At 37.8% G+C, this 23,944-nt stretch overlaps 2 protein-coding genes across 4 annotated transcripts; both read left to right on the top strand.

The window, feature by feature from the left end:
* Window positions 1-1,022: 1,022 nt before the first annotated feature.
* On the top strand, window positions 1,023-5,203 carry LOC125468638. Of its 3 annotated transcripts, none has more exons than XR_007251028.1 (3): window positions 1,023-1,310; window positions 1,431-1,519; window positions 3,067-5,203. XR_007251028.1 is itself a non-coding variant. In XM_048564802.1 (3 exons), exons 1-3 carry the CDS (start codon window positions 1,130-1,132, stop codon window positions 3,261-3,263), a joined length of 495 nt encoding a protein of 164 aa, XP_048420759.1. In that variant the 5' UTR covers window positions 1,023-1,129; the 3' UTR covers window positions 3,264-5,203. The 3 variants fall into 3 exon arrangements, 1 of the variants encoding a protein (XP_048420759.1); XM_048564802.1 differs by having other exon boundaries at window positions 1,023-1,338; XR_007251027.1 differs by lacking the exon at window positions 3,067-5,203 and having other exon boundaries at window positions 1,431-2,572.
* Window positions 5,204-15,409: 10,206 nt separating this feature from the next.
* On the top strand, window positions 15,410-18,887 carry LOC108865467 (beta-glucosidase 13-like). The gene is made up of 13 exons (XM_048564760.1): window positions 15,410-15,635; window positions 15,843-15,912; window positions 16,087-16,145; window positions 16,282-16,357; window positions 16,491-16,568; window positions 16,725-16,812; window positions 16,914-17,169; window positions 17,334-17,449; window positions 17,541-17,758; window positions 17,853-17,884; window positions 17,979-18,081; window positions 18,252-18,360; window positions 18,445-18,887. The coding sequence occupies exons 1-13, from the start codon at window positions 15,456-15,458 to the stop codon at window positions 18,671-18,673; spliced, it is 1,614 nt and encodes a 537-aa protein (XP_048420717.1). The 5' UTR covers window positions 15,410-15,455; the 3' UTR covers window positions 18,674-18,887.
* Window positions 18,888-23,944: the final 5,057 nt, after the last annotated feature.

Below are 23,944 nucleotides of genomic sequence, written 5' to 3'. Positions count from 1 at the left end.
CACTTAGAAATGAAGAGGAATATTACAAAATCGTAATACTAAGTGAGATTCTATCAATTTAATCATGCTTTTATTTACTTGTTCTTTAACTCGAAAAATAAGACTGTAGCACCACGGACAAGAGAGAGTCGAAGTCAAACGAGAAGTAAGGAAGTTTACCTACATCATTTATTCAAGGTTGAACGACTTCCCATCCCTTCTTGTAAATAATATCTTTTTTTTGTTAAAAAAAAAATATACATTGTCTAACACATGTAGGTCTAACGGTTGCAAAATGTATGGTCAGTTTGTGTGCCTAATTAATAACATTAGTATTCTCTTTTTAGCAAGTGAATAAGGAAAATACGTCAGTACATGCTGGTCAGTACCCAATTTCACTGATCATTCGTGTGGCCTAAATTTTTTTTAACATTTGTCAATCCGAGTGCTTTTGTCATTTCTGTAACCAAACACATATCCATGCTTTAAACCCGTGATCAAACACTAGTCTTCTTCATTTCCAACAACTTTGCGAAGATCCTCATAGCCAACCACCATGACCTCGTCGGCTCCGCTATCATCTTCAAGATACAAGTCATAGACTTCACTTCACCAACCTTGTCCTCGACAGCCATGCCAAGCTCGATCTCACTTGCCAAGATGACGTTGAGTCCTTTACCATTGGGGATTCGTAATCCTTGCCGCTGCAAGTCGGCGGCATGTACGTACGTCAAACCCACATAGCTACAGATTTCGTCGCCGTCAATCTCACTGCAACGGTGGAATCCACTGTTGGAAGAGGGACTGGGCGGGGATGGGGTCAGTGGAGGAGGGAAGATGGAGGAGAGAAAACGCGATGAACGCGTAGGCGCAAGCGGAATTGGGATCGGAGTTACGGTTAAAATTTTACGAAACATTGAATACCGAGGTCAAGTTGGTAATTTCATTTTAGAAGATATTTTGTATTGTTTTGTGAGCCATTTAGGGCCCACACCCCACTCCTTCCCTTACACCCGTGTTCCCTGTCAGTCTTCTCGGACCTATCCCACACTGCCACCTCACTTTGTCCCTCTCTTCCCTCAAACTCTCTCCTTCTCTCATCCTTTCCCGTTCTCTGTCTCTTTTTCTATCTCTTTCTCTCTGTCTGCAAATGCAAAGAATCCCAAGACCCCCACACACGGCGTTGCTCCGGCAAGGTCCATCATCCACCATCATCTCCAACGAGCATAACGACCATAAACCCGAAGCCACATCATCTCTTAGTCGTGAAGCTGCATACCCATATCTCGAGTTTCCAACACAAACCCAGACTATGACCTCCATGTTTCCCGGTGAGAACCTCGAAAATTTTCCATGTGGGTAGGTTCAAAAAACCACCCAAATCTTCGTGGATTATGTTTTACCTTACGTTTCTAGTGCTCTTAAGGATTTTGGTTGACATTTGAACGCAGAGATACTCTTCCCCGGTTTTCCGATGATGTATGCCGTGAGTTGCAGACCTTTTCAGGCCAACTTCGACCACAGGTGACTGGAGGGGAAGGTATAATCCTAAACTAAACTCGTTTATCTTCATTTTGATAGGAAGAGTGTGAAAAATAGTTGAAAAATCAAGCTATTTGGATCTCGTTTTGTTCTTAGGCGGGATTTCCATAATCCGACGGTTGCAGTGGCAACCGGTTGGAGAAGGAAAAAAAAAAAGAAAAAAAAAGAAAGAAGAAGGCCGAAGCCCAAACTTAGTCCAAAACCCGGCCCAAGTCTTAAGCCCAAACCTTTGGGTCACTGTTCCGGCCTAGCCCAATTCCAAAAATAAGGAATATTCTAAGGAATATTTCAGGGAATATTATTTGTATTGACTTTCTGGAAAATTCCCGGAAACCCCTAGGCTAATTTCGACGTCCCGAGTCCCTTTTTGACACCCATTTAGTGAAATTCCAAAGTTCTAACGTGGTTGACCATCGGGGCATCTCGGTTGACTTTTTTTAGGGTTGATCGTTGACCTTTCATTGACTTTTTACAAAAATTGCTCGAGACCCTTCTTAACGTATTTCGATGAGCTAATTCCGAATCCGCCGTCCGTTTCTCCAAATTCAAACATTCAAACATTGTTACACCCAACGGTATAATTCTCATCCTACTTTATTGTACTTTACTTATGCTCTGACATCACATGAAATGGGTTCATTCCCGCTCACTAGCGCACTCTTACATTTAGGCACTTTTAGGTTTAAATTTAATCATATTTTCCACTTCACTACACTTTACGGAGTCTTCACCCTCCAGGTGTCGGCCAACATAGCTTGATTCGGAGTCCAAGTGGACGTTCCGGATCGCGGTGTGTCAGTAGTTGTTTATATTAATGAGATTTTAAATAAAATCTATAATTAGTGGGATTTGAAATATTAAAGGATAGATTATACTCTCCACTGCATTATATGTATATATAAACAAGGGTACATATTTTCAACACTACAAAAAAAGAAAAAAAGAAAAGAAAAGATACTAGGCTTAATAACATTTTTAAATTTCTTCAATTAAACTTGACATGGATATATTATCAAATCAAATGAAATATAGTGTACCCATATAAGTTTAGAAAATGGATTAGGAAAAAAAATGAATGGATTTTACATTAAAAAATGGGTACAATATTAAAAAATAATACATTTCACATGTAACAAATTGATATATTTAAGAATGGGTACATTCATGATTAAAAAAATTAAAAAAATTATACGAATGGGTAGATTTAAGATTAAAGAATTAAGTTCTTTTTTTATAAAAAAAAAATTAATGAGTAAGTTTGAAAATTAATTAGGAGTTAATAAGGGTGTGAGTATTAAAATCCTAAATCAATTACTAATTTTATTTTAAAAAACTATGTAACTTACATGTAAATTCATTAATACATTAATGTTAGGAACTTCAATCAAAATTTGAAAACCAATAAGGTTTTAGCTAATGAACATTAGTAACTAGGGACTATATACTAATTTTTCCTTTAGATATTTTTAAGTATTAGGTTTTCTTGGGTGCTGTTGCTAATGAATTTGTCCAATTCGCTGATCGGCGAACTCTTTGTTGCTCCAGTGCTTTCATATGGTGGTATTGCAATCTTGCACCCACTGTTCCCACTAACTTTGGGTTGCACTACTGCATTCGTATCGACCCACACAATATTCGTCGTTGTGCTTTCATATGGTGATAATGCTGCTGCAAATTCATCTTCTGTTCCCGACGAACCCAATTACCACTACTGCTTGTTGCTAGACCACGAAACGAGATGACATTGAACTACTTCAGTCATTTTTTGCCTTACCAAACTCACACGTGTCGCGATCTGACCAACTTGTGTCGTGATCTGATAAACCCATGAATTTGATTTTGCATTAACACACCCACCAGGCATGCTGCGACACCTCATTTCTACCCGCATCGAGTCCATTCCACTTTGTCCCACAGAAGAAAAAAAAAACAAGAGATAAGGGAAAAGAAAAAACGAAAGGGAAAAAAAAAAAAAAAGAGAAAAAAAGTTTTGTTGATAAGAAAGTATTTGTTGTTATTCTAGCCTAAAAGGGTGGCGTGAGAAAGGTTGATGTTGTTTGGCCTGTATATAGAGTATGTTGCAACTATCTATCACAACAACTACTCAAGTGCTTGGATTGGTGGTCATTTTAGTGATTGTTGTTAGAGTTTCTAAAGTTGTATACGTGGTTTTAAATTTGACCTTATGTTCGTTTGTTGTTGTACTTGTTGTATGAGAATCTTGTTCGTTTAATGGTAGGGGAGCATTCATATGTTTCATTTCTATATTCCCAACATCTAATTGCATGAATATGCCTACCCGAATATGCTACAAAGTATGTTTGCCTTACAATATCTATATGTTGGAGAACGCCAAATAGAATATGATTGCCTCCATATCCACCTAAGAGCCCTTCCACCGGGCTCTTTTGTCCTGTGGACAGGCCCCATTTGCAATCCAATCCCCTACCAAAGTGCCCGCCAGCCCATTCGGGCGATTGGATTAAGGGGGAGCCCGTGGGAGAGCTCAGGCACAAGTCCAAGGCTCGAGCGCTTGAGGGAGAGTGATGCAAGTATAAAAAATTTTGCGTCAGGTGTGTGTATAACACACACGAGTGGGGGCGCGTTACCGATAAGATTTCAGGCAGTGGGGCCCACGTTGCAGCCCACTAAATAGCAGTTGAATCTGGACCGTTTGATTTCTAGATCAACGGTCTAGATTTTTCCATTGAAAAAATTAAAAAATATGAAAAAACATAAATATTTCGAGGGGCACGTTTCATAATCTGCACTGTTGGATTTCAAATTTTTTTATAATCCAACAATTTAGCTAAATTAAGTTAATAAAATTTTAAAAATAATTAAAATCTGAAAAAATTTCAAAAAAATTTCAAAAAATTATAATTTTTTTTTTTCTATAAATACCTTACCATTTTCTCCTACCTTACACCACATTTCAATATTTTCAACAATTCTAAACATGGAAGGACATGTCATGCAACAAAATTGGTTAAAAATCTTATCGAAATATATTCAAAAATTGTACTTTCAGATAATGATACATGGACGTGACGAGATCAGTTATCCGAATTAAAAAATAAATTTTTTTTTAGAACATAAAAAATACTAATATTTTATTGTCTATTGCCATGGTTATTCAGTTTAAGGGTAGAGATGCAAAAGACAATTACTATTCATTAAAGGCAGTTACTATTCACTGGAGGGGATTGAATTACCTATTGCCAATGGGTGCCTTTGCACACTAGAAGTGCTCTAACGGAGCATGCATTCGCATTTGTTTGTTGTCAAACTCATGTCGTTTAGATGACATATAGAAGCAAAACAAATACACAATTTACCTTCCCATAAGCAAGATAAATTACTACGTAATATAGGAAAACATATAGAAGCAACCTATGATAGAGATAGATAATAAACAGAAAAATATAATCTACCTATAATAGAGGTAGGTTATATAACAAAATCTTGTGATATAGGTAGATTAATATCGGCCATGAAATCAATTAATTTGAGTAAAAATACAACTCAAATGAAGATCCAATTTTGACCATGAAATTAACTAATTTAACACAACAAGCAATTTGATGAAAGAAGCCAACCGACCTTGTTAGACAAATAAGGAATGGTTGGAGTCCTTGTGTAATTGTATATAATATTATTATTGGAAGAATAAGCCGTCCTACAGCCGTCAAGCCGTCCTACAGCCGCCCTACCTTGTCCTACCTACACACTAGCCGTCCTACAGCCGTCAAGCCGTCCTACAGCCGTCCTACCTTGTCCTACCTACACACTAGGACGGCTACCTTGTCCTCTATAGCCGTCCTACCTACACACTAGGACGGCTACCTTGTCCTACCTACACACTTGTATCATGTATATATATCCTTGTAATCTTGTAGAGAATCACAATGAGAAAAAATTAAGCATTCTCTTCCATTTGCATTCTCTTCCATAAGCATTCTCTTCCATTTGCATTCTCTTCCATTTTTCCACATTCATGTATCAATAACAAATATAATTTTTAGCCTACATACCTTTTTCTACATGGTATCCAGAGCAGGTTTATAACCCTAGCCCTAATTTTTTTTCGGCAGCTTTCTCTGCCGTTCCCATGGCTGACTCTTCTTCTTCCGATGGTGTTTTTTCCCTTCATCATTCCGACCACCCGAATCTTGTCCTTGTATCCAAGAAGTTGAATGGTGATAACTACACATCCTGGGCCCGTGGCATGCAGCTTTCCTTGAGTGCCAAGAATAAACTTGGTTTCATCACTGGCAATATCCAAGAACCTTCATCCTCCGACGACCCTGATGCTCACGCGGCTTGGCGTTGTTGCAATGACATGATTCTCTCTTGGCTTCTGCATTCCTTGGAACCTGACCTTCAAGAATCTGTGCTTTTTTCCACCTCTGTCCAAGCTGTATGGGATGATCTTCGCGAACGCTTCTCTCAGAGTAATGCTCCACGCATCTTCCAACTCAACCGGGAACTTGCTACAATTTCTCAAGGTTCTTCTTCTATCTCCGCCTATTTTACTCGCCTGAAAGCTCTCTGGGATGAGCTTGCTTCTTATAATGATGGCTGCACGTGCTCTTGCAACGCCAAGCATGACCGTCAACAACTCATGCAATTTTTAATGGGCCTCAACGAATCATTTGCTGCTGTTCGTGACCAGATTCTTTTAATGAATCCCCTTCCCACTGTTCGTCAGGCCTGCTCCTCGGTGTCTCAAGCTGAAAAACAACTCTCCCTGGGCGTCCTCCGCTCTGTCGATCAACCTGCTGCCATGGCTGTTCGTGGCCCGTCCCGTCCCTCCTCTGCTCGTCCTCCCCTCCACTGCACCTACTGCAATTTTGATTATCATACCCGAGACACCTGCCATAAACTTCATGGCTATCCCGTTGGCCATCCCCTCCATGGCCAACCGTGGCGACCACCGCGCCGTGCCACTGCTTCCAGTTCTTCCCGCAGCCATGCACCTTCCAGTCCTCCCCGGCAGCCACGGTTTTCTGCTTCCCGGCCCCATAATTTCACCCAGGCCCATCACGTGCAAGGCACCCAGGCCCCCGCCTCCTCTTCTACTCCAGCGACCCACCAAGTGCACGGGGCCCAGCCCACTTTGCATGACTTGCAGCTTGCCATGCCTGACCTCTCTGCCGAGCAGCACTCCCGTGTTCTAGCTGCTCTACGTGACACCACCACCCCTCCTCAGGCCAATGCCGTGCTCACTACTGATTTTGCCCAAGGTTTGTTACCTGTCACCTCTCGTCATGGTCAATGGATTCTTGACAGTGGTGCTACGGATCATATTACTTCTTCCGCTTCATGTTTGGTTAATCGTTCTCCTTCACATTTGCCGCCTGTTTCTTTGCCTAGTGGTGCTTCCGCTCCCATTACTTTTACCGGCACTCTTCCTTTAAATTCATCAGTTACTTTGAAGGATGTTTTATGTGTCCCTAATTTCCGAGTGGACCTTTTATCGGTTGGTAAACTTACAGATGGATTATCGTGTTCCATAACCTTCTTTCCTTCTTGGTGTGTTTTGCAGGACTTGGTTTCGAAGGCGATGATTGGTGTGGGTAAGCGACGTGGCGATCTATATTACCTTGTGGCCCTTACCTCTTCTCTCCCCACCCGTCAACCTCTCTGCAACATCATTACCATCCCCTCCTCCCTCTGGCATAGGTGTCTAGGTCACCCCTCCTCCACTCGTTTGCAAGCTTTAGCATCTAGCTCTCTTAATTGTACTTTTGATTCTAGTCATATTTGTGATGTTTGTCCGTTGGCAAAACAAACTCGTCAACCTTTTCTTTTGAGTTCAATTTCATCAACTTTCCCTTTTGCTTTAATTCATTGTGATATTTGGGGCCCGAATCGTCAATCTTCTCTTTCTGGTGCTCATTATTTCTTAACCATTGTGGATGATTTTTCTCGCTTTACGTGGGTCTTCCTCATGAAACATAAATCTGACACTCAACAATTAATTAAGGATTTTTTTGCTTATGTCACTACCCAATTCCGTACTACCATCCAATGCATTCGTACTGACAATGGTGGTGAATTTTTATCTCTTCGTAGTTTTTTCTCTGATCATGGGGTGTTTTTACAAACTTCTTGTGTTTATACCCCCCAACAAAATGGCGTTGTTGAAAGAAAACATCGTCATCTTCTTGAAACCGCTCGCGCCCTTCGTTTTCAATCTCATCTTCCTATCAAGTTTTGGGGGGAATGTGTTCTCACCGCTACTTATCTCATCAATCGTCTCCCTACCCGTCTTCTCCATCATAAATCCCCATTTGAGGTTCTCTTTTCGAAAACCCCATCTTATGACCACTTCCGCGTCTTTGGTTGTCTGGCATATGCCACCTCTGTCACTCCCACCACCAAATTTTCCCCTCGGGCTCATCGTTGCATTTTTCTCGGTTATCCTCATGGACAAAAGGCCTATACCCTTTACGATCTCGACAATCACCGCATTTTCACTAGTCGAGACGTCATCTTTCACGAAACTACTTTCCCTTATGCCGTTTCTCACCCTCCTATCCCTTCCTCTTCGCCTACCTTACCCATCCCACCCCCTCTGGACTTTACATATAACCCACCCCTTCCTGCCCCAACGCCTCACCCTCCTCCACCTTCCTCCCCTTCCACGCCTCCCACAGATTCCCTTGCTGCCCCATTACCCGTTCCTCCCCTTCCCCGCACCTCTTCCCGTGCCCATAAACCTCCATCCTATTTAAAAGACTACGTTTGCTCGCAGGTGATTCTGCCATCCCACCCATCTTCGACTTCGCAACCCGGTTCTACACAAGGTACGCGATATCCACTTTGTAATTTTCTCTCTTATCACCGTTACTCTCCCAGGCATTTTTCTTACATTAACTCTGTCAGTCGGACTGTGGAGCCTTCCTCCTTTGCCGAGGCTGCCACTGACCCCAATTGGCAACGTGCTATGACTGAGGAGCTTCAAGCTTTACATGCTAATGGTACTTGGACTTTAACTTCCTTGCCCCTTGGCAAAATTCCCATTGGTTGTAAGTGGGTGTACAAACTCAAGCACAATTCCGACGGCTCTATTGACCGCTACAAAGCTCGTTTGGTTGCTAAAGGCTTCACTCAGGCTGAAGGTATTGATTATCATGACACTTTTTCTCCTACTGCTAAGATGATTACGGTGCGTTGTCTTCTTGCTCTTGCTGCTAGTCAGTCTTGATTTCTTCATCAGCTTGATGTTAATAATGCTTTCTTACATGGTGACTTACATGAAGAAATCTATATGTCTCCTCCTCCTGGTCTTCGGCGACAGGGGGAGAATCTTGTGTGTCGCCTTCACAAGTCACTTTATGGTCTTAAGCAGGCTTCTCGCCAATGGTTTGCCAAATTCACTAGTGCCATCATTTCTGCCGGTTTTCAACAATCCAAAGCTGACTATTCATTGTTCACTAAAAAGTCTGGTATTTCTTTCACAGCTTTGCTCATTTATGTGGATGATATTGTGATTACAAGCAATGATGCTAGTGCCATTAATTCTCTGAAGTCTTTTCTCCGTGATCATTTTCGGATAAAAGACCTTGGTGATTTAAAATATTTTTTGGGTATTGAGGTTTCTCGTTCCAAACAAGGGATTTATATTTCTCAACGCAAGTATGCATTAGAGATTCTCAAGGACTATGGTTTTTTGGGAGCACGACCCATTGCTTTTCCTATGGATGACACAAAATTATCTGATAAAGGAGAACTTCTCAAGGATCCTGAAAAGTATCGACGATTAGTAGGTCGGTTAATATATCTCACTATCACTCGGCCGGATATCACCTATTCTGTGCATGTTCTAAGCCGTTTTATGCACGAGCCAAGGATATCTCATATGGATGCTGCGCTTCGTATTGTTCGTTATTTGAAGGCTACTCCAGGTCAAGGTTTATTATTTCGTTCTGACAACCAGACCAAGTTAACTGCGTTTTGTGATTCTGATTGGGCAGGTTGCCCTATCACTCGCCGTTCGACTACTGGGTATTGTGTATTCTTGGGCGGTTCTTTGATTTCTTGGCGGACAAAACGACAGAAAACCGTTTCGCTCTCTTCAGCAGAGGCAGAATATAGGGCCATGGCAGGTGCTTGTTGCGAGATAGTTTGGCTTCGTTTTTTGTTGAAGGATTTGAACATTCCTTTGGATGGTCCTTCCATTTTATTTTGTGATAATCAAGCAGCGTTACATATAGCTGCCAATCCTGTTTTTCATGAACGAACTCGTCACATTGAGATGGATTGTCACTTTATACGAGATAAAATTGTAGATGGCACAATAGAGACCAAGCATGTGGGTACGGCACAACAGTTGGCAGACTTGTTTACCAAACCTCTTGGGAAAGAAAAGTTTTCGGGTATGTTACGCAAGTTGGGAGTTCTTGACATCCACTCTCCAACTTGAGGGGGAGTGTTAGACAAATAAGGAATGGTTGGAGTCCTTGTGTAATTGTATATAATATTATTATTGGAAGAATAAGCCGTCCTACAGCCGTCAAGCCGTCCTACAGCCGTCAAGCCGTCCTACAGCCGTCCTACCTTGTCCTACCTACACACTAGCCGTCCTACAGCCGTCAAGCCGTCCTACAGCCATCCTACCTTGTCCTACCTACACACTAGCCGTCCTACAGCCGTCAAGCCGTCCTACAGCCGTCCTACCTTGTCCTACCTACACACTAGGACGGCTACCTTGTCCTCTATAGCCGTCCTACCTACACACTAGGACGGCTACCTTGTCCTACCTACACACTTGTATCATGTATATATATCCTTGTAATCTTGTAGGGAAACACAATGAGAAAAAATTAAGCATTCTCTTCCATTTGCATTCTCTTCCATTTTTCCACATTCATGTATCAATAACAAATATAATTTTTAGCCTACATACCTTTTTCTACAGACCTCCATTCTTTGATCAAACAGAATCGAATTTCATATATAGTGGAAGCCTGAGAAGAGAAGAGGAAAACTGAACAATGATTAAGAAGGAGAAGATTTGCAAGGCAAATGATAAATCCTAACTAAGAAAAAGGTTTTAGATAACAAACTAAAAAGAAATAATAGATAAATGAAGAAGAAATGAAGAGGCGTATCCTCACTTGGAGATATATAGGAAGTAATTTTATTCCAACAATTATCCTGTCATTAAGGGAATTTTATTCTTTAAACCTCAAATAGGTAAAACTTATCACAAATACTAATCCTAAAATCAAGGGATAATGTTGATTACTTATAAGTAATTTTAGGAGTAAATTCGTATGAAAATGAAAAAAAAAACTGTCATGGAATAGAATTGGACTTATCTCAAAAATGACTCACAAAATTAGATTCATATCAAGTATCCCCTTTCTTTTATTATTTGGGTGTTTTATATTTTTGCATATTAAGTCTTATAGGGCCACTTATTATAAACACAACTTGTAACTCAATATATATATATACGAGAACTGAGTCAACGAAGATGCTTTCCTTAGTATGTCGTCCTCTCAACAATCTCTTTTTCTTCTGCTAAATTTGGGTTGATTAAACAATACCCTTAGTTTCATACTCTGTTATGCCACTGCGATTCGCAACTTACATGCTACCAGCACCATAATCAGAAATAGTCTATATATAGCATAGCCCCGCCAAAAATAAGAAGAGGAACGTACGTATGTGAAACAGAGGCCCCAATGCGACTGCCGTTTTCTAAACCCAGCAGGCCGTCATGCGTTGTAACTTTTATACATGCAATTGCATGATTGCTTTGAGACACCTCCCCGTTTCTATGCAAATCCTTCTCCTAAATAAGCTTTACGAATAAAATAGTAAAACAATTAAGAGAAGTTCATTCCAATTACAACACACAACTTGCACGTTAAATATATAAAAACATACACAGATCTAAGCTTAGAACACTAGAAGAAAAAAACTCATCTACCACGGTCGATGAACATGATAAATTACAATCAATCACGGACATTATGTCCGTTAATAATCTGAACATGATAAAAAGTCTCAAATTCTACTACGGGCTATGTCCGTTATCAAATGTAAGGTAACCACGAATTGTGCCCGTTGACAGATTGAAGCAATCAATTGAACTAGAAAAATAATTTAATATTCAGCCTGCAGTTTAAAATTTGTAAAACCTTATTGCTAATTCAATTCTAAAACTTCTAGACTGAACCTGAATAGGTAAAACTATTAATTAGTTATTCGAAGGTGATTTGATTAAAGAAAGCATTCATGTGCTTACATATAGTTCATTGCGAGTTGGATAACCGGGTGTTGATTGGTGTTAACAGATTGTATAAAACATTTGGCAAGAAGAATCAATGGCCACGTTCCAAAAATATTGTTGAAGGGTTTCATCAATATAAATTCATTGAAATACTTTTAACTTTTCTAGTCTATTCCATGGAAAAAATTTTCATTATGACTGGCACACGGATAGTACACCACGTGTTTTTATATAAGTAGTGAGAAATTTTATTTTTTGAGTTATTAAATTTTTAACATACATATCCTACCATTTGTATAATGACACATGATGTATCATTCCGTATTCGGATCAAATTGAAAAATCTCCCCATTCCATGCATGCACGTACCGCCACTGCTTGCTAGTGGAGTACGGTCCCAACTGGATTAAAAGTCTAAAGATGAAAATGTATCACATATATATATATATATATATATATATATATATATATATATATATATGTGTGTGTGTGCGCGTGTGTATTTTTGTTTTTCGTATAAATATGTATTATCCCAACAGTATTCATATTTAATTATTATTGTGACAAAAGCATATTTTGCTTTGGACTTTTAAGTGGTCTTCACTTTTTTAAAGCCTGCCCGTGTTTATCGAGTTTTTGTTCAAAAAAAAACACCCCATCGTTGTTTCCCTCGAATTTCCTCAGTTCACCATTGCAGTTCTTAATTTTTAATTTTTCACACTGAGTGAAAGAACCAGATTTTATTTTAACCCCTTCCCATCTTCCCCAACCCCAACCAACCGAAATTATAGAAATAAATTATTTTCGTACTGACCAAGAAGATTTTGGATGGAGGGTTTTGTATCAATAAATAATTTTTTGCTTAATAAATTGTCAAGACTCAAAACTTCAATCCTATTTCCCTTGTTCAAAGACAATAATCTTATTATTGGAAAGTACAAGTAAAGCATTTCAGGCCACTTTACATATGCAACGGCGATCCGAGAATAAATTAATAGCTTCCAATAGCTACCAATTAACAAACCCAAGTTTACGAGGGATAATGATATCTTTAGGAATTTAAAAGTAAGGGAGGAGAGTTTTGCTGGGGTTTTCTTTATTCTGGTGGCTTGTGGAAGATGAAGTCAGAAGAGTTTCAAAAAAGGAAAGAGAAACTATGTATTTTTCTTTTTTAAAGTTAAAGTTAGTTCTACTCTGCCACATAATACTACGATCTAATACTATTCATCTTTACCAGTAAGTGAGAGCTATTTGGTTCGATTGTCGTCAAAAACGAAGTTGAACTACATTATTATGGAAGCTCATTGTAAGGCTTAACTCATTCTCTCACCCCTTAGTGTGAGTACTATCGTCCCTTAAAAAAAAAAAAAAGTTAGTTATGCTCTGATGGTATATACCTAATTAATTAGAATTTTAAAAGTTAGTTATGCACTCTCAGGATATGTTATCTCATTATGTATTCCTCGATATAGTAATTATTGTATTTCATTAAAAACATGGATATTTGAGAAATAAACCATTTGCTCTTTTAATAGTTAAGTTATTTAGACAAACAAAATTAACAACATTACTACCACACTCTCTAAAGGCGAATTTGAGAGGTATTAGGTTTGATTTTCGTCAAAGACAAATTTGAACCATACTATTACTAGCCTATTTTGAGGCTTAGGCTCTTAGTTCACTCCCTAATCCCCTTAGTGTAGACAATATCGTTTGTTCAAAAAAATACATATAGGCCCAACTATTGCAAATATATGTGGTCAGTTTGTGTGCCTAATTAATAGCATTAGTGTTCTCGTTTTGGTAAGTAAATAATTCTATAGGGTGCTAGCAATCTTCTCTTTAGCCTTCTTGTTTGGGAAGGAACTTCTATCTCCTCCTCATGTTGTGTCATTTCTCGTACACTCCAAACAATACTTATTAGAGAAATTTTAAAAACTAACCCCCTTGGAGCCATCTATATTGACATTTTTAGCCTACCATTTTCAGTTTCTTAATAAAAAATCTGGCCAAATCTAGTGTGCACAAAGACAAGATGCCCTTAGATTGAAAAATCCGTTCCCAATCGAAGTCTTCCCTCTTCCAGCAAACTCTAAACCTCGCACTACCCATTCGAATCACCGGGTATACAAAACCCCGGCACAAAATCACTAGCCACGACATTTTTTTCTTCAACGTGCATTTCAGCTCTATTACACCACGTGTGGAATGAAGAATCAGATTCCCACTCTTTCCCTTCTTTTTCTTTTGGTAAAGTTGATGAGTTGTTGTCATGAAAAATGGAGTCACATCAAAGGTGTCATTGTCGTTAAGGAGTTAGGGTTATGTCTTGTGAGGGGATTCCATCCCTAGGGTCTCCACAATTTGAATCTAGATGGAATCCCATCTTCGGATGGGTGTCACTTGCAGTGGGGTTTGAATGCTTTAAGAAAGGAAAAAGAGAGAAAATACTCTTCAGCTGGTACATATCTTTGTATGACAATCCTATCCAGATCCTCTTTGTGAGGATTCTCTCCAAATCTTCTTTGTGAGAATCCTAGGAATCCTCACATCATCTTCGTTTATCCTATATTGTGCGGTCAGTTTTCTTAAGGTACTGTTTCTGTTTAATTTTAAATAAAAATATTTAAAATGATTTATGACTGTACAATATATAATGAACGGACACCATTTAAGAATTTCCGGAATCCTCACAAAGAGGATCCGGAGAGTATCCTCACTCCATATCTTTAATCATGTTGAGTAAACTACATTTCCACACCTCATATATGGGCTGATTTTTCAAAATAGATCAAGAAATTTCAATTCTCACATACACCACGTTGAAATATTGAAATTGTATTAATTTATGTATTGGTCAAATAAATTGTATGATAATTTATTAAATTTGAGCATTTTCAAAGGAGATGTCTATGCTAAGGAGAATGTTATGTAAGAAAATTTGAAAGCAGATGTAAGTTTTAATCGATTTGTCAATTCTACATGATTTAGCATATAGATTGTGTGCTGTCAATTTTGATATATAAAAAAAAAAAATAATCTTTTTTACTTAAAAGAAAATATAATCTCTTTTATTTTCATAAAGAAGATCCGGCGATGTCGGATTCTAACTTTTCTGGTCCATTCCATGCATGTGCGTACCGCCACTGCTTGCTAGTGAGGTCCCAACTGGTTAAAAAGTCGAAGGATGAAAAAATGTCATATCCTACAGTATCTTGAACTGCGTTTCTCCACTTTTCAATTTTTATTTATTTATTTTTAAATATTTCTCTTTACCTAATTCCATTCCTTGATATATTTCCCATAACCAATCCACCAAAGTTTTACGTTATATACATGCTTGAGAAATTGTTTACTTACAAATAAAAATATAATATTGCAAACGTATTCATATTTAATTATTATTGTTACAAAAGTATATTTAGTTTTTTGTATAAATATGTATTATCCCAACCGTATTCATATTTAATTATTATTATTGTTACAAAAGTATATTTTGCTTTGCACTTTTCAGTGGTCTTCACTTTTTTAAAGCCTGCACGTGTTTATCAAATTTTAGTAAATAAATGCTTATCAATTATTCTCACGTCTAGACGTGGTACGTAGCCCTCTATATAAACCCCATGCAATATGCAGGGAAGAACCAACCTAGCTATCTCGATCACCAAAACCCCTCCAGTTAACTATGGCAATGCATGAGTTAGGCTCTTTGCTCTTGTGTGTCTTGCTACTCAATGGCTTTGCATTGACAAACACCAAAGCTGCTAAGCCAGATAAACCCATTGTCTGTAACTCACTTGACAGGACCAAGTTTGATGCTCTAAAACCAGGGTTCGTCTTTGGTGGATCTACAGCAGCTTACCAGGCCAGTCCCTGCTAGGGCTTAGCTATTTAATTACCCTTTAATTAATTTGAGTTTCATATAATCACATAGGTCTAATTTGATTTCAATGTCAGAAAAAACTATAGCATATATATATATATATATATATATATGCACATGCACATTTCAGTTTGATTCCAAGCATGAATATTGACATCTTCAGTTTGAATGCGCAAATGCATATTTCAGGTAGAAGGTGCATGGAACGTTGATGGTAGAGGACCAAGCATATGGGACACCTTCACCCACGACCATCCAGGTTATAGTCTTCTACATATTATCAGCAAATACCCTTGGGCATGCAGTATATGCTGTATATTTTCGATACATATGGACTATACATGCACTACATGGACATATATAATAGTTCGCATTCTATGAGTCCTACCATCTTTATGCTCTAAATAATAAAATCTTCTATGGTTAATGACAGAAAAAATCGATGATCACAGCAATGGAGATGTCGCCATTGATCAATACCACCTCTATAAGGTTGTCAATCAAGGAATAATATTATTCTCCAAACCCTTAATTCCCACTATGAAGTTGAAGAGCACATTGAACATGAGATCCATAATTAATTTTTAGCTTCTTTCTTATAATTATGTATGCTTTCTTGTCATTACAGAAAGATGTAGCAATTATGAAGGATATGAACTTGGATGCTTATAGGTTCTCTATCTCATGGTCCAGATTGTTGCCAAGTAATGTTGACATCCGCCTCCATATCCTTGATTTGGGACCAATTACTTCATCGATTAACCTGTTTTACTTAATTCGATTTCGATATATAGATAGGTATATTAACTCACTTGACTATTTTGTTCTAATTATTAGATGGCACGCTAAGTGGGGGTGTCAACAGGAAAGGAATTGAATACTACGACAATCTCATCAATGAACTCCTTCGCAATGGTGATAAAGCTACTTAATCTCACATATCATCCATCCCATCTAATCTCATATATCATCCCGTCCATTAATATATAATTTTAATACCGTGCACACATAAAACAATATTGAATCAAAGTATTGAATTTTTTTTTTTCATTCTGATAATGTTATATATAGGCATACAGCCATTTGTGACAATCTTTCACTGGGATGTTCCCCAAGCGTTAGAAGATGCTTATGCTGGTTTCTTAAGCCCTCGTATTGTGTAAGTAAACGAATTTTATCTTAAGTGTAATATTGGTCATTTGCTTAATTAAATAAAACGTACCACATCTAACAAAAATGTTTTGAAATTTGGACACGCAGCGATGACTTTAAAGACTTCGCAGAACTTTGTTTTTCACTTTTTGGTGATCGGGTGAAGCACTGGATCACGTTGAATGAGCCATACACCTTCAGTAACCATGCATATACAATCGGGATGTACGCACCGGGACGATGCTCTGCTTGGCAAGACCCAACCTGCCTTGGTGGAGATTCGGCTACTGAACCCTATTTGGTAACACACTACCAACTCCTTGCTCATGCAGCTACTGTAAAAGTGTACAAAGATAAATTTCAGGTATAATGAATTAACTAGTTAGTTCCCTTTTTTTTTTGGTCTGAAATCTCCACGAGTGACTAGTATTAGGTTCCACCACAAGAGGAAACCTTTTGTATAGCGAGGTAAACAGTTTGGAGTTTGTATGGCACTACATCAAATCATTTTCTGAATTTTCTTTGTAGGCATATCAAAATGGGGTGATAGGAATAACACTACTGTCACATTGGTTTGAGCCTGCTTCAGATGCAAAGGAAGATATAGATGCTGCAAATCGAGCTATGGATTTTATGTTTGGATGGCAAGTGTATTATTAATTTATAAATCAAGTGGGTTATGTTTCTTTTTTATGACTTATAAAGTTGATTATTGCAATTTTCACATCTTTGTAGGTTTATGGATCCAATTACAAGAGGTGACTACCCGTACACCATGCAATACCTTGTTAGAGAACGATTGCCAAAATTCACGGAAGAAGAATCCAAGATGTTAACTGGGTCCTTTGATTTTGTTGGATTGAACTATTATACTGCTCTATATGCAACTGATGTACCTAAGAATTATTCTAAACCTGCAAGTTACTTATACGATCCACATGTTATCACAATGAGTGAGTACAAATGAAAACCTTTTATCGACTAATTATTTAATATCTTAGAATTATTACATTCTAATATTGATCGCATTCATTTATGTTATGGTAGCTGAACGTGATGGCATTCCTATTGGTCCTCAGGTACACATCAAATTTCAGGTTAAGTTATTTGTATTTGGAGGATTAATTTTATACAATTCCTAACCATCTCAAATATCTTCAAATGGTATTACAGGCTGCTTCAGACTGGTTATATGTTTATCCAAAAGGAATTCACGATTTTGTACTCTACACGAAGAATAAGTATGGTGATCCAATCATTTACATTACTGAGAATGGTAATTGACGTTTTTAAGCCTCACTTAATTTCACTTTTTAATTTTTGACATATATATGTATATATTGATGTAAAATACAGATGAGTAATTCCAAATCTAAATTTAAAACCAACTACATCTCTCTTTTTGAGAGAAAGTACTAAATACATATGTAATGAATTATATTGCAGGCGTTGATGAGTTCAATGATTCCACCTTATCACTAGAAGAAGCCCTCCATGATCCCAATAGGACGGACTACTACAATCGCCACCTCTGTTACCTTCAAGCAGCAATCAAGTAAGTGCTTGTTGAAATACTAATTAGGACTATATTGCATTTTACAGTGATATCAAGTCATTATTTATTTATTTTGTGGTGCAGGAAGGGTAGTAATGTGAAAGGATACTTTGCATGGGCAATTTTAGACAACTTTCAATGGAGTGAAGGCTACACAGTTCGATTTGGTATTAACTATGTGGATTTTGACGGGCTCCAAAGGCACCCAAAACTTTCGACCCATTGGTTCAAAAATTTCCTCAAGAAGCGCAAAGGAAGTTCAAATATTTTGGCCAATAATGTTGGAGACACTGATTTTCTTTATCAAGTGTAACTTCAAATGATGAATGTTGTGGGGCTTGTTTTTAGTTTTTTCAGCTTCACTCCTTCTGATTTGGAATAAGCTGCAACAACTCGTTATGAGTTTGTTGTATATGTTATTAGTGCGTGTCTCTCTATATTTGTGTTGCCATTATGGCTAGTGCCTCTTCCGCAGTTGAATTCCATATGAATGTAATGTACTATTTATGAAAATAAATGTTTTTGAATGTTGAGTGTTCAATTAAACTGTACACTTACCCTTAGTGGGCTTTGACCAAAAAGTTGGCATAGATAATCAATGGCCTTAGGCCACATTATACTAGCTAGTGATTCCTTAACCAAAATATACTAAGGGTTCATTTTGAACTGTTTAAAATGGCTGAAAGCATTTCTAGTGAAATTGTTTTTGGAATCAATTTTTTGTAAAAATGCAAGTGAGTCATCGAAAAACATTTGAAATGTGGGGGACCATAATTTTCTGAAACCGTGACACATGGCACCTAGGTAGCAAAAATGATCAAAATGCTCATAGCCCATGAAGCATAGTCCTACATTCTTAGTCCGACATACTAGGCTTAAGCCCACTGAAGATATTACTTGCCAACCAAGTTTGATAACCCTAATTCAAGTCAAATTAGGATATATTAGGAAATAGGCAATGTCATCCTAGGAAGATTGGATATCTTATAGTAGATTTCCTCATAGATAGTCTCCCAATTTAATTATGATTACTTTCCCCACAAGAGCTCTCAAGACATCTATAAATACTCTAACCAATGACAACTAAAGATAATGCTTTGCCACACGCATATTCTGTCATATTCGCGGAGCTCTACGTGTAGATACGTCCATGGAGAACTTATCTGCTTAATACCCCACCATAGCCTATTCGTCAAGAATGGTTCACGATATAACACACATCACACCATTCTTTCTTGGATGATTTTTAATAGATAATCGACTTTGCATACGAATTTGGACACAAGTCTAGTTGGACATGAAAGCTAAGACACTGAAAATTATAATGTCAAACTTTCACAATTTTCTACACGATCAATCCTTCCAATTTTTGTATTAAAAACAGGCAAACTTGCATTTTTGTCATAACTGCATATCAAGGGAAAAACGAAAATTTCAAAGGCTTCTCTTAGTGTGTATTTTCATTTGCATAATGTTGAGAGCAAAACTCCATTCATGTAGGCGATTGTTAATACAATGGGAATCTGAATTCTACAATTCTCATAATTTGGACACAAATTTTTTACCATGAAATTAGCCCTTATCAATGGTCAAGTTTGAGTCATAAAGCTAATTAATTATGACTAATTCGTTAATTTACTTTTATCTGAAAACTATTATTACATAAAAATAGTAATTAAATTCACCTTAACCAATTTAGGGGGGGTGTAGTCAATTTAGGATTTTAGATGATTTCAAAAAAATAAAAAAATAAATAAAATAAATAAAACACTTTAAAGTAATAGATTTATTAGTACGATATAGTGGTATCCTATTCATTTATAAGTGAAAGTTCGTAGATTCATTTCTCGTCAAAGACTAATTTGAATCACATTGTGAAAATTTGCTCCCCTCCCCCTATAAATAATATCATTTGCTTAAAAAAAATGATAGGATTTGAGAGCTTCTACAAATTCCATATGGATTTTTAGAGATTTCTGTATGGATTTTTAAGGATTTTTGTCGACTTGGTTTATGATTTTGATGGATTTTCATAAGTACATTTCTTTTATTACAAATTTATATTTGAATGAAAAGAAAAGAGAAAACAGTGGGGACTCTTTGGCAATGAGACTCCCAGCCTCGCACGATCATAGGTGGGATCGAAATGGATGTAGAATTGTGTTCGTCGATTTGTCTGTGTCACTGTGTGGCTGGGATCGGTAGAGATATGTGAAATTGATCAAATTGGTCTCCGTTTTTATGGGTTGTGGTGAACTTTGAGGGCTGTGCAGATAAGAAAATGGGGTTACTATCGGAGCCTATGTAAGATTTTGCATCAGAAGAAGATCTACTTCTTTGGGTGAACATTGGTTGGACTAGCGAGAAAAAGAAAGAAGAGTACAGTGTCAGCTGAACAAAACCGGATTCTATTAATTTTTTTTTTTTTTTGAACAAACAATATCATTTACATTAAGAAAGAAGGGGTGAGCTTAGTATCACAATGTGTTAGGAATAATGTGGTTCAAATTCACCTTTGGCGAGAAATGAACCTAAGACCTTTCACTTACAAATGAAAAGGAATATCACTAGATCGTAGTACTAAGTGAGATTCTATCAATTTAATCATGCTTTTATTTACTCGTTCTTTAACTCGAAAAATAAGACTGTAGCACCGCGGACAAGAGATAGTCGAAGTCAAACGAGAAGGAAGTTTACCTACATCATTTATTCAAGGTTGAACGATTTCCCATCCCTTCTTGTAAATAATATCTTTTTTTTGTTATTAAAAAATATACATTCTCTAATACATGTAGGTCTAACGGTTGCAAAATGTATGGTCAGTTTGTGTGCCTAATTAATAACATTATTGTTCTCTTTTTAGCAAGTGAATAAGGAAAATACGTCAGTACATATTTCACTGATCATTCGTGTGGCCTAAAATTTTTTTTAACATTTGTCAATCCGAGTGCTTTTGTCATTTATGTAACCAAACACATATCCATGCTTTAAACGCGTGATCAAACACTAGTCTTCTTCATTTCCAACAAGTCTGCGAAGATCCTCATAGCCACCCACCATGACCTCGTCGGCTCCGCAATCATCTTCAAGATACAAGTCATAAACTTCATTTCACCAACCTTGTCCTCGACAGCCATGCCAAGTTCGATCTCACTTGCCAAGATGACGTCGAGTCCTTTACCATCGACGATTCGTAATCCTTGCCGCTGCAAGTCGGCGGCATCTACGTACCTCAAACCCACATAGCTACAGATTTCGTCGCCGTCTATCTCACTGCAACGGTGGAATCCACTGTTGGAAGAGGGACTGGGCGGGGATGGGGTCAGTGGAGGAGAGAAGACGCAGGAGAGAAGACGCGATGAAGAAGAAACCATAGCCATAACATTGAAGACTTGCAGATATCGAAGAAGAAGAGTTCTGTTTCGTATTTGGTATAAAGCATTGGTTTGCATTTGGTTGTCACTGCAACGGTGGAATCCACTGTTGGAAGAGGGACTGGGCGGGGATGGGGTCAGTGGAGGATGGAAGATGGAGGAGAGAAGACGCGATGAAGAAGAAACCATAGCCATAACATTGAAGACTTGCAGATATCGAAGACGAAGAGTTCTGTTTCGTATTTGGTATAAAGCATTTGTTTGCATTTGGTTGTAAAGTTAGCAAAGGTCGTGAAAGTGACAGATGCCTTAAAATAGGCCACATAAATGGTCAGTTAAAATGGGTACTGACCAGTTAGTACCCATGTATTGTGCAGTGATAATACTAGAAAGAGCGCCAGCAACCCTCTCTCTAAGCTTTTTTTTCTTTTTTTTTGGGAAGGAACTTCTATCTCCTCCTCATGTTGTGTCATTTCTCATACACTCCAATACTTTAATTAGTTTTAAAAACTAACCTCTTTGAAGCCATCTATATTGGCATTTTTCCTAGCATTTTCAGATAATTATAAATCTAGCCAAATCTAGTGTGCCCAAAGACTTAGATGCCCTTAGATTGAAAAATCCGTTGCCAACTAAAGTCTTCCCTCTTCCAGCAAACTTTAAACCTCGCACTACCGATATGGATCACCACGTATTTACAACCCCTAAATCACTAGCCACCACAGTTTTTTCTTCAACGTGAATGTCAGTACTATTACTCCATGTGTGAAGTGCATGCAAAGAATCTGATTCCCTCTCTTTCCCTTCTTTTATTTTTTTAGTAAAGTTGATGAGTTACTGACATGAAAAATGGAGTCACATCAAGATTGTTATTGTCTCTAATGGGTTAGGATTGTGACTTGTGAGGGGCAAAAAAAAAAAAAAACTCATCAATTAAATAAAGGATTAGATGTTCAAAGAAACAAAAGGTGTAAATTTAATACGATTTGAAAACATCATGGTGCAATATGAGAAGATTGAAACATCATGGTTAAGTTTGCAAATCACCTTAAACTTGTAGGGTGTAAAATGTAGTTAGTCATAATATTAAAGTTGTTCGAGTCCTGAGTGGTTAGAGAAAACATTGTTGGAAAATATTAGCATTAATTTTAGGTATATTTTATTGCTTGGGTATTTTACATAATTCAAGTATTAGGTTTTCTAGGGTATTGTTGGATTTTTGGATCGACAAGCCCGTGAGGCTCTATTCTAACAACACCGATATTATCCTCAATTTTACCACCATCCCAATTTGTTAGGTGTGAGGTTTTATAACAAAAAACCTCGATATTAGTTAAAGTGGGGCAATCATATTTAAATCCCCATTATTCTTTTCACCCACCGATGGGGGATTCCATCACTCTCCCTCACGTGTAACCCCATTTAGTTGTTCACACGTGGAGATCCACACATAAGCAATTGAAACTCAGAGGTCGGCTCTATGTTAAGAGTTCAGACTTGTTTTCAATAGAACTCAGAGGCCAGCTCTATGTTAGGAATCCTGGTTTTGTTTCCTTCATTCTATGTTAAGAATCATGGCTTGTTTCCTTCTTGGGGACAAGCTCATTGGCTTGCACGGGGCCCGAACCTTGGCTCTGATACCATGTTAGATTTTTGGATCAGTGGCCACCTCACTCTATCAACACCGATACTGTCCCAACTTTACCACTTGCCCAATCCATCATGTGTGGGGTTTTATCACAAAAAGTCTCGATATTAATTAGAGTGGGGCAATCATATTTAAACTCCCATTTTCTTTTCACCCACTCCGATGTGGGATTCCAACATGTTTCACCCACCGTTCCCACTGACTTAGGGTTGCACTGCTCAATGCCCACTATATTTGTCGTAGTCCATGTCGCGCTACCTAGATATTGCTAATGCAAATCCATCTGCATGTTATCGCTGCAACCAGAAACCCAAATAACAACCAGTTTCTGACGAACCCAAGTACCATTACTGCTTGTTTCTAGGCCACGAAACGAGATCACATTGAACCACTGTAGTCATTTTTTCTGATCAAACTCACATATGTGTGGTGATATGATGAACCCATGAATTTGAGAGAGGATCCTTGACGGATCCTCCAATCATATCCGTTCATTGTATATCGTGCAGCCAGTTTTTGTCAGGTACTATTTATATTCATTTTAAATAAAAAAAATTACAAT

The sequence above is a fragment of a genome, unplaced genomic scaffold (assembly GCF_019419815.1).
Source record: "Pyrus x bretschneideri cultivar Hongxiangsu unplaced genomic scaffold, Pyrus_bretschneideri_v1 Contig39, whole genome shotgun sequence".
Classification (NCBI taxonomy): Eukaryota; Viridiplantae; Streptophyta; class Magnoliopsida; order Rosales; family Rosaceae; genus Pyrus; species Pyrus x bretschneideri.
The sequence above is the reverse complement of the archived record's forward strand: the minus strand, read 5'-3'. Positions and strand labels throughout refer to the sequence as shown.

Coding starts and splice junctions, on each gene's coding strand:
- LOC125468638 (XM_048564802.1), top strand. CDS start 1,130: ATGCAAAGAATCCCAAGACCCCCACACACGGCGTTGCTCCGGCAAGGT. Junction 1,339..1,430: donor CTCGAAAATTTTCCATGTGG/GTAGGTTCAAAA, acceptor ATTTGAACGCAG/AGATACTCTTCCCCGGTTTT. Junction 1,520..3,066: donor ACAGGTGACTGGAGGGGAAG/GTATAATCCTAA, acceptor TTGTTGCTCCAG/TGCTTTCATATGGTGGTATT.
- LOC108865467 (XM_048564760.1), top strand. CDS start 15,456: ATGGCAATGCATGAGTTAGGCTCTTTGCTCTTGTGTGTCTTGCTACTC. Junction 15,636..15,842: donor GATCTACAGCAGCTTACCAG/GCCAGTCCCTGC, acceptor TGCATATTTCAG/GTAGAAGGTGCATGGAACGT. Junction 18,082..18,251: donor CATTTACATTACTGAGAATG/GTAATTGACGTT, acceptor ATTATATTGCAG/GCGTTGATGAGTTCAATGAT.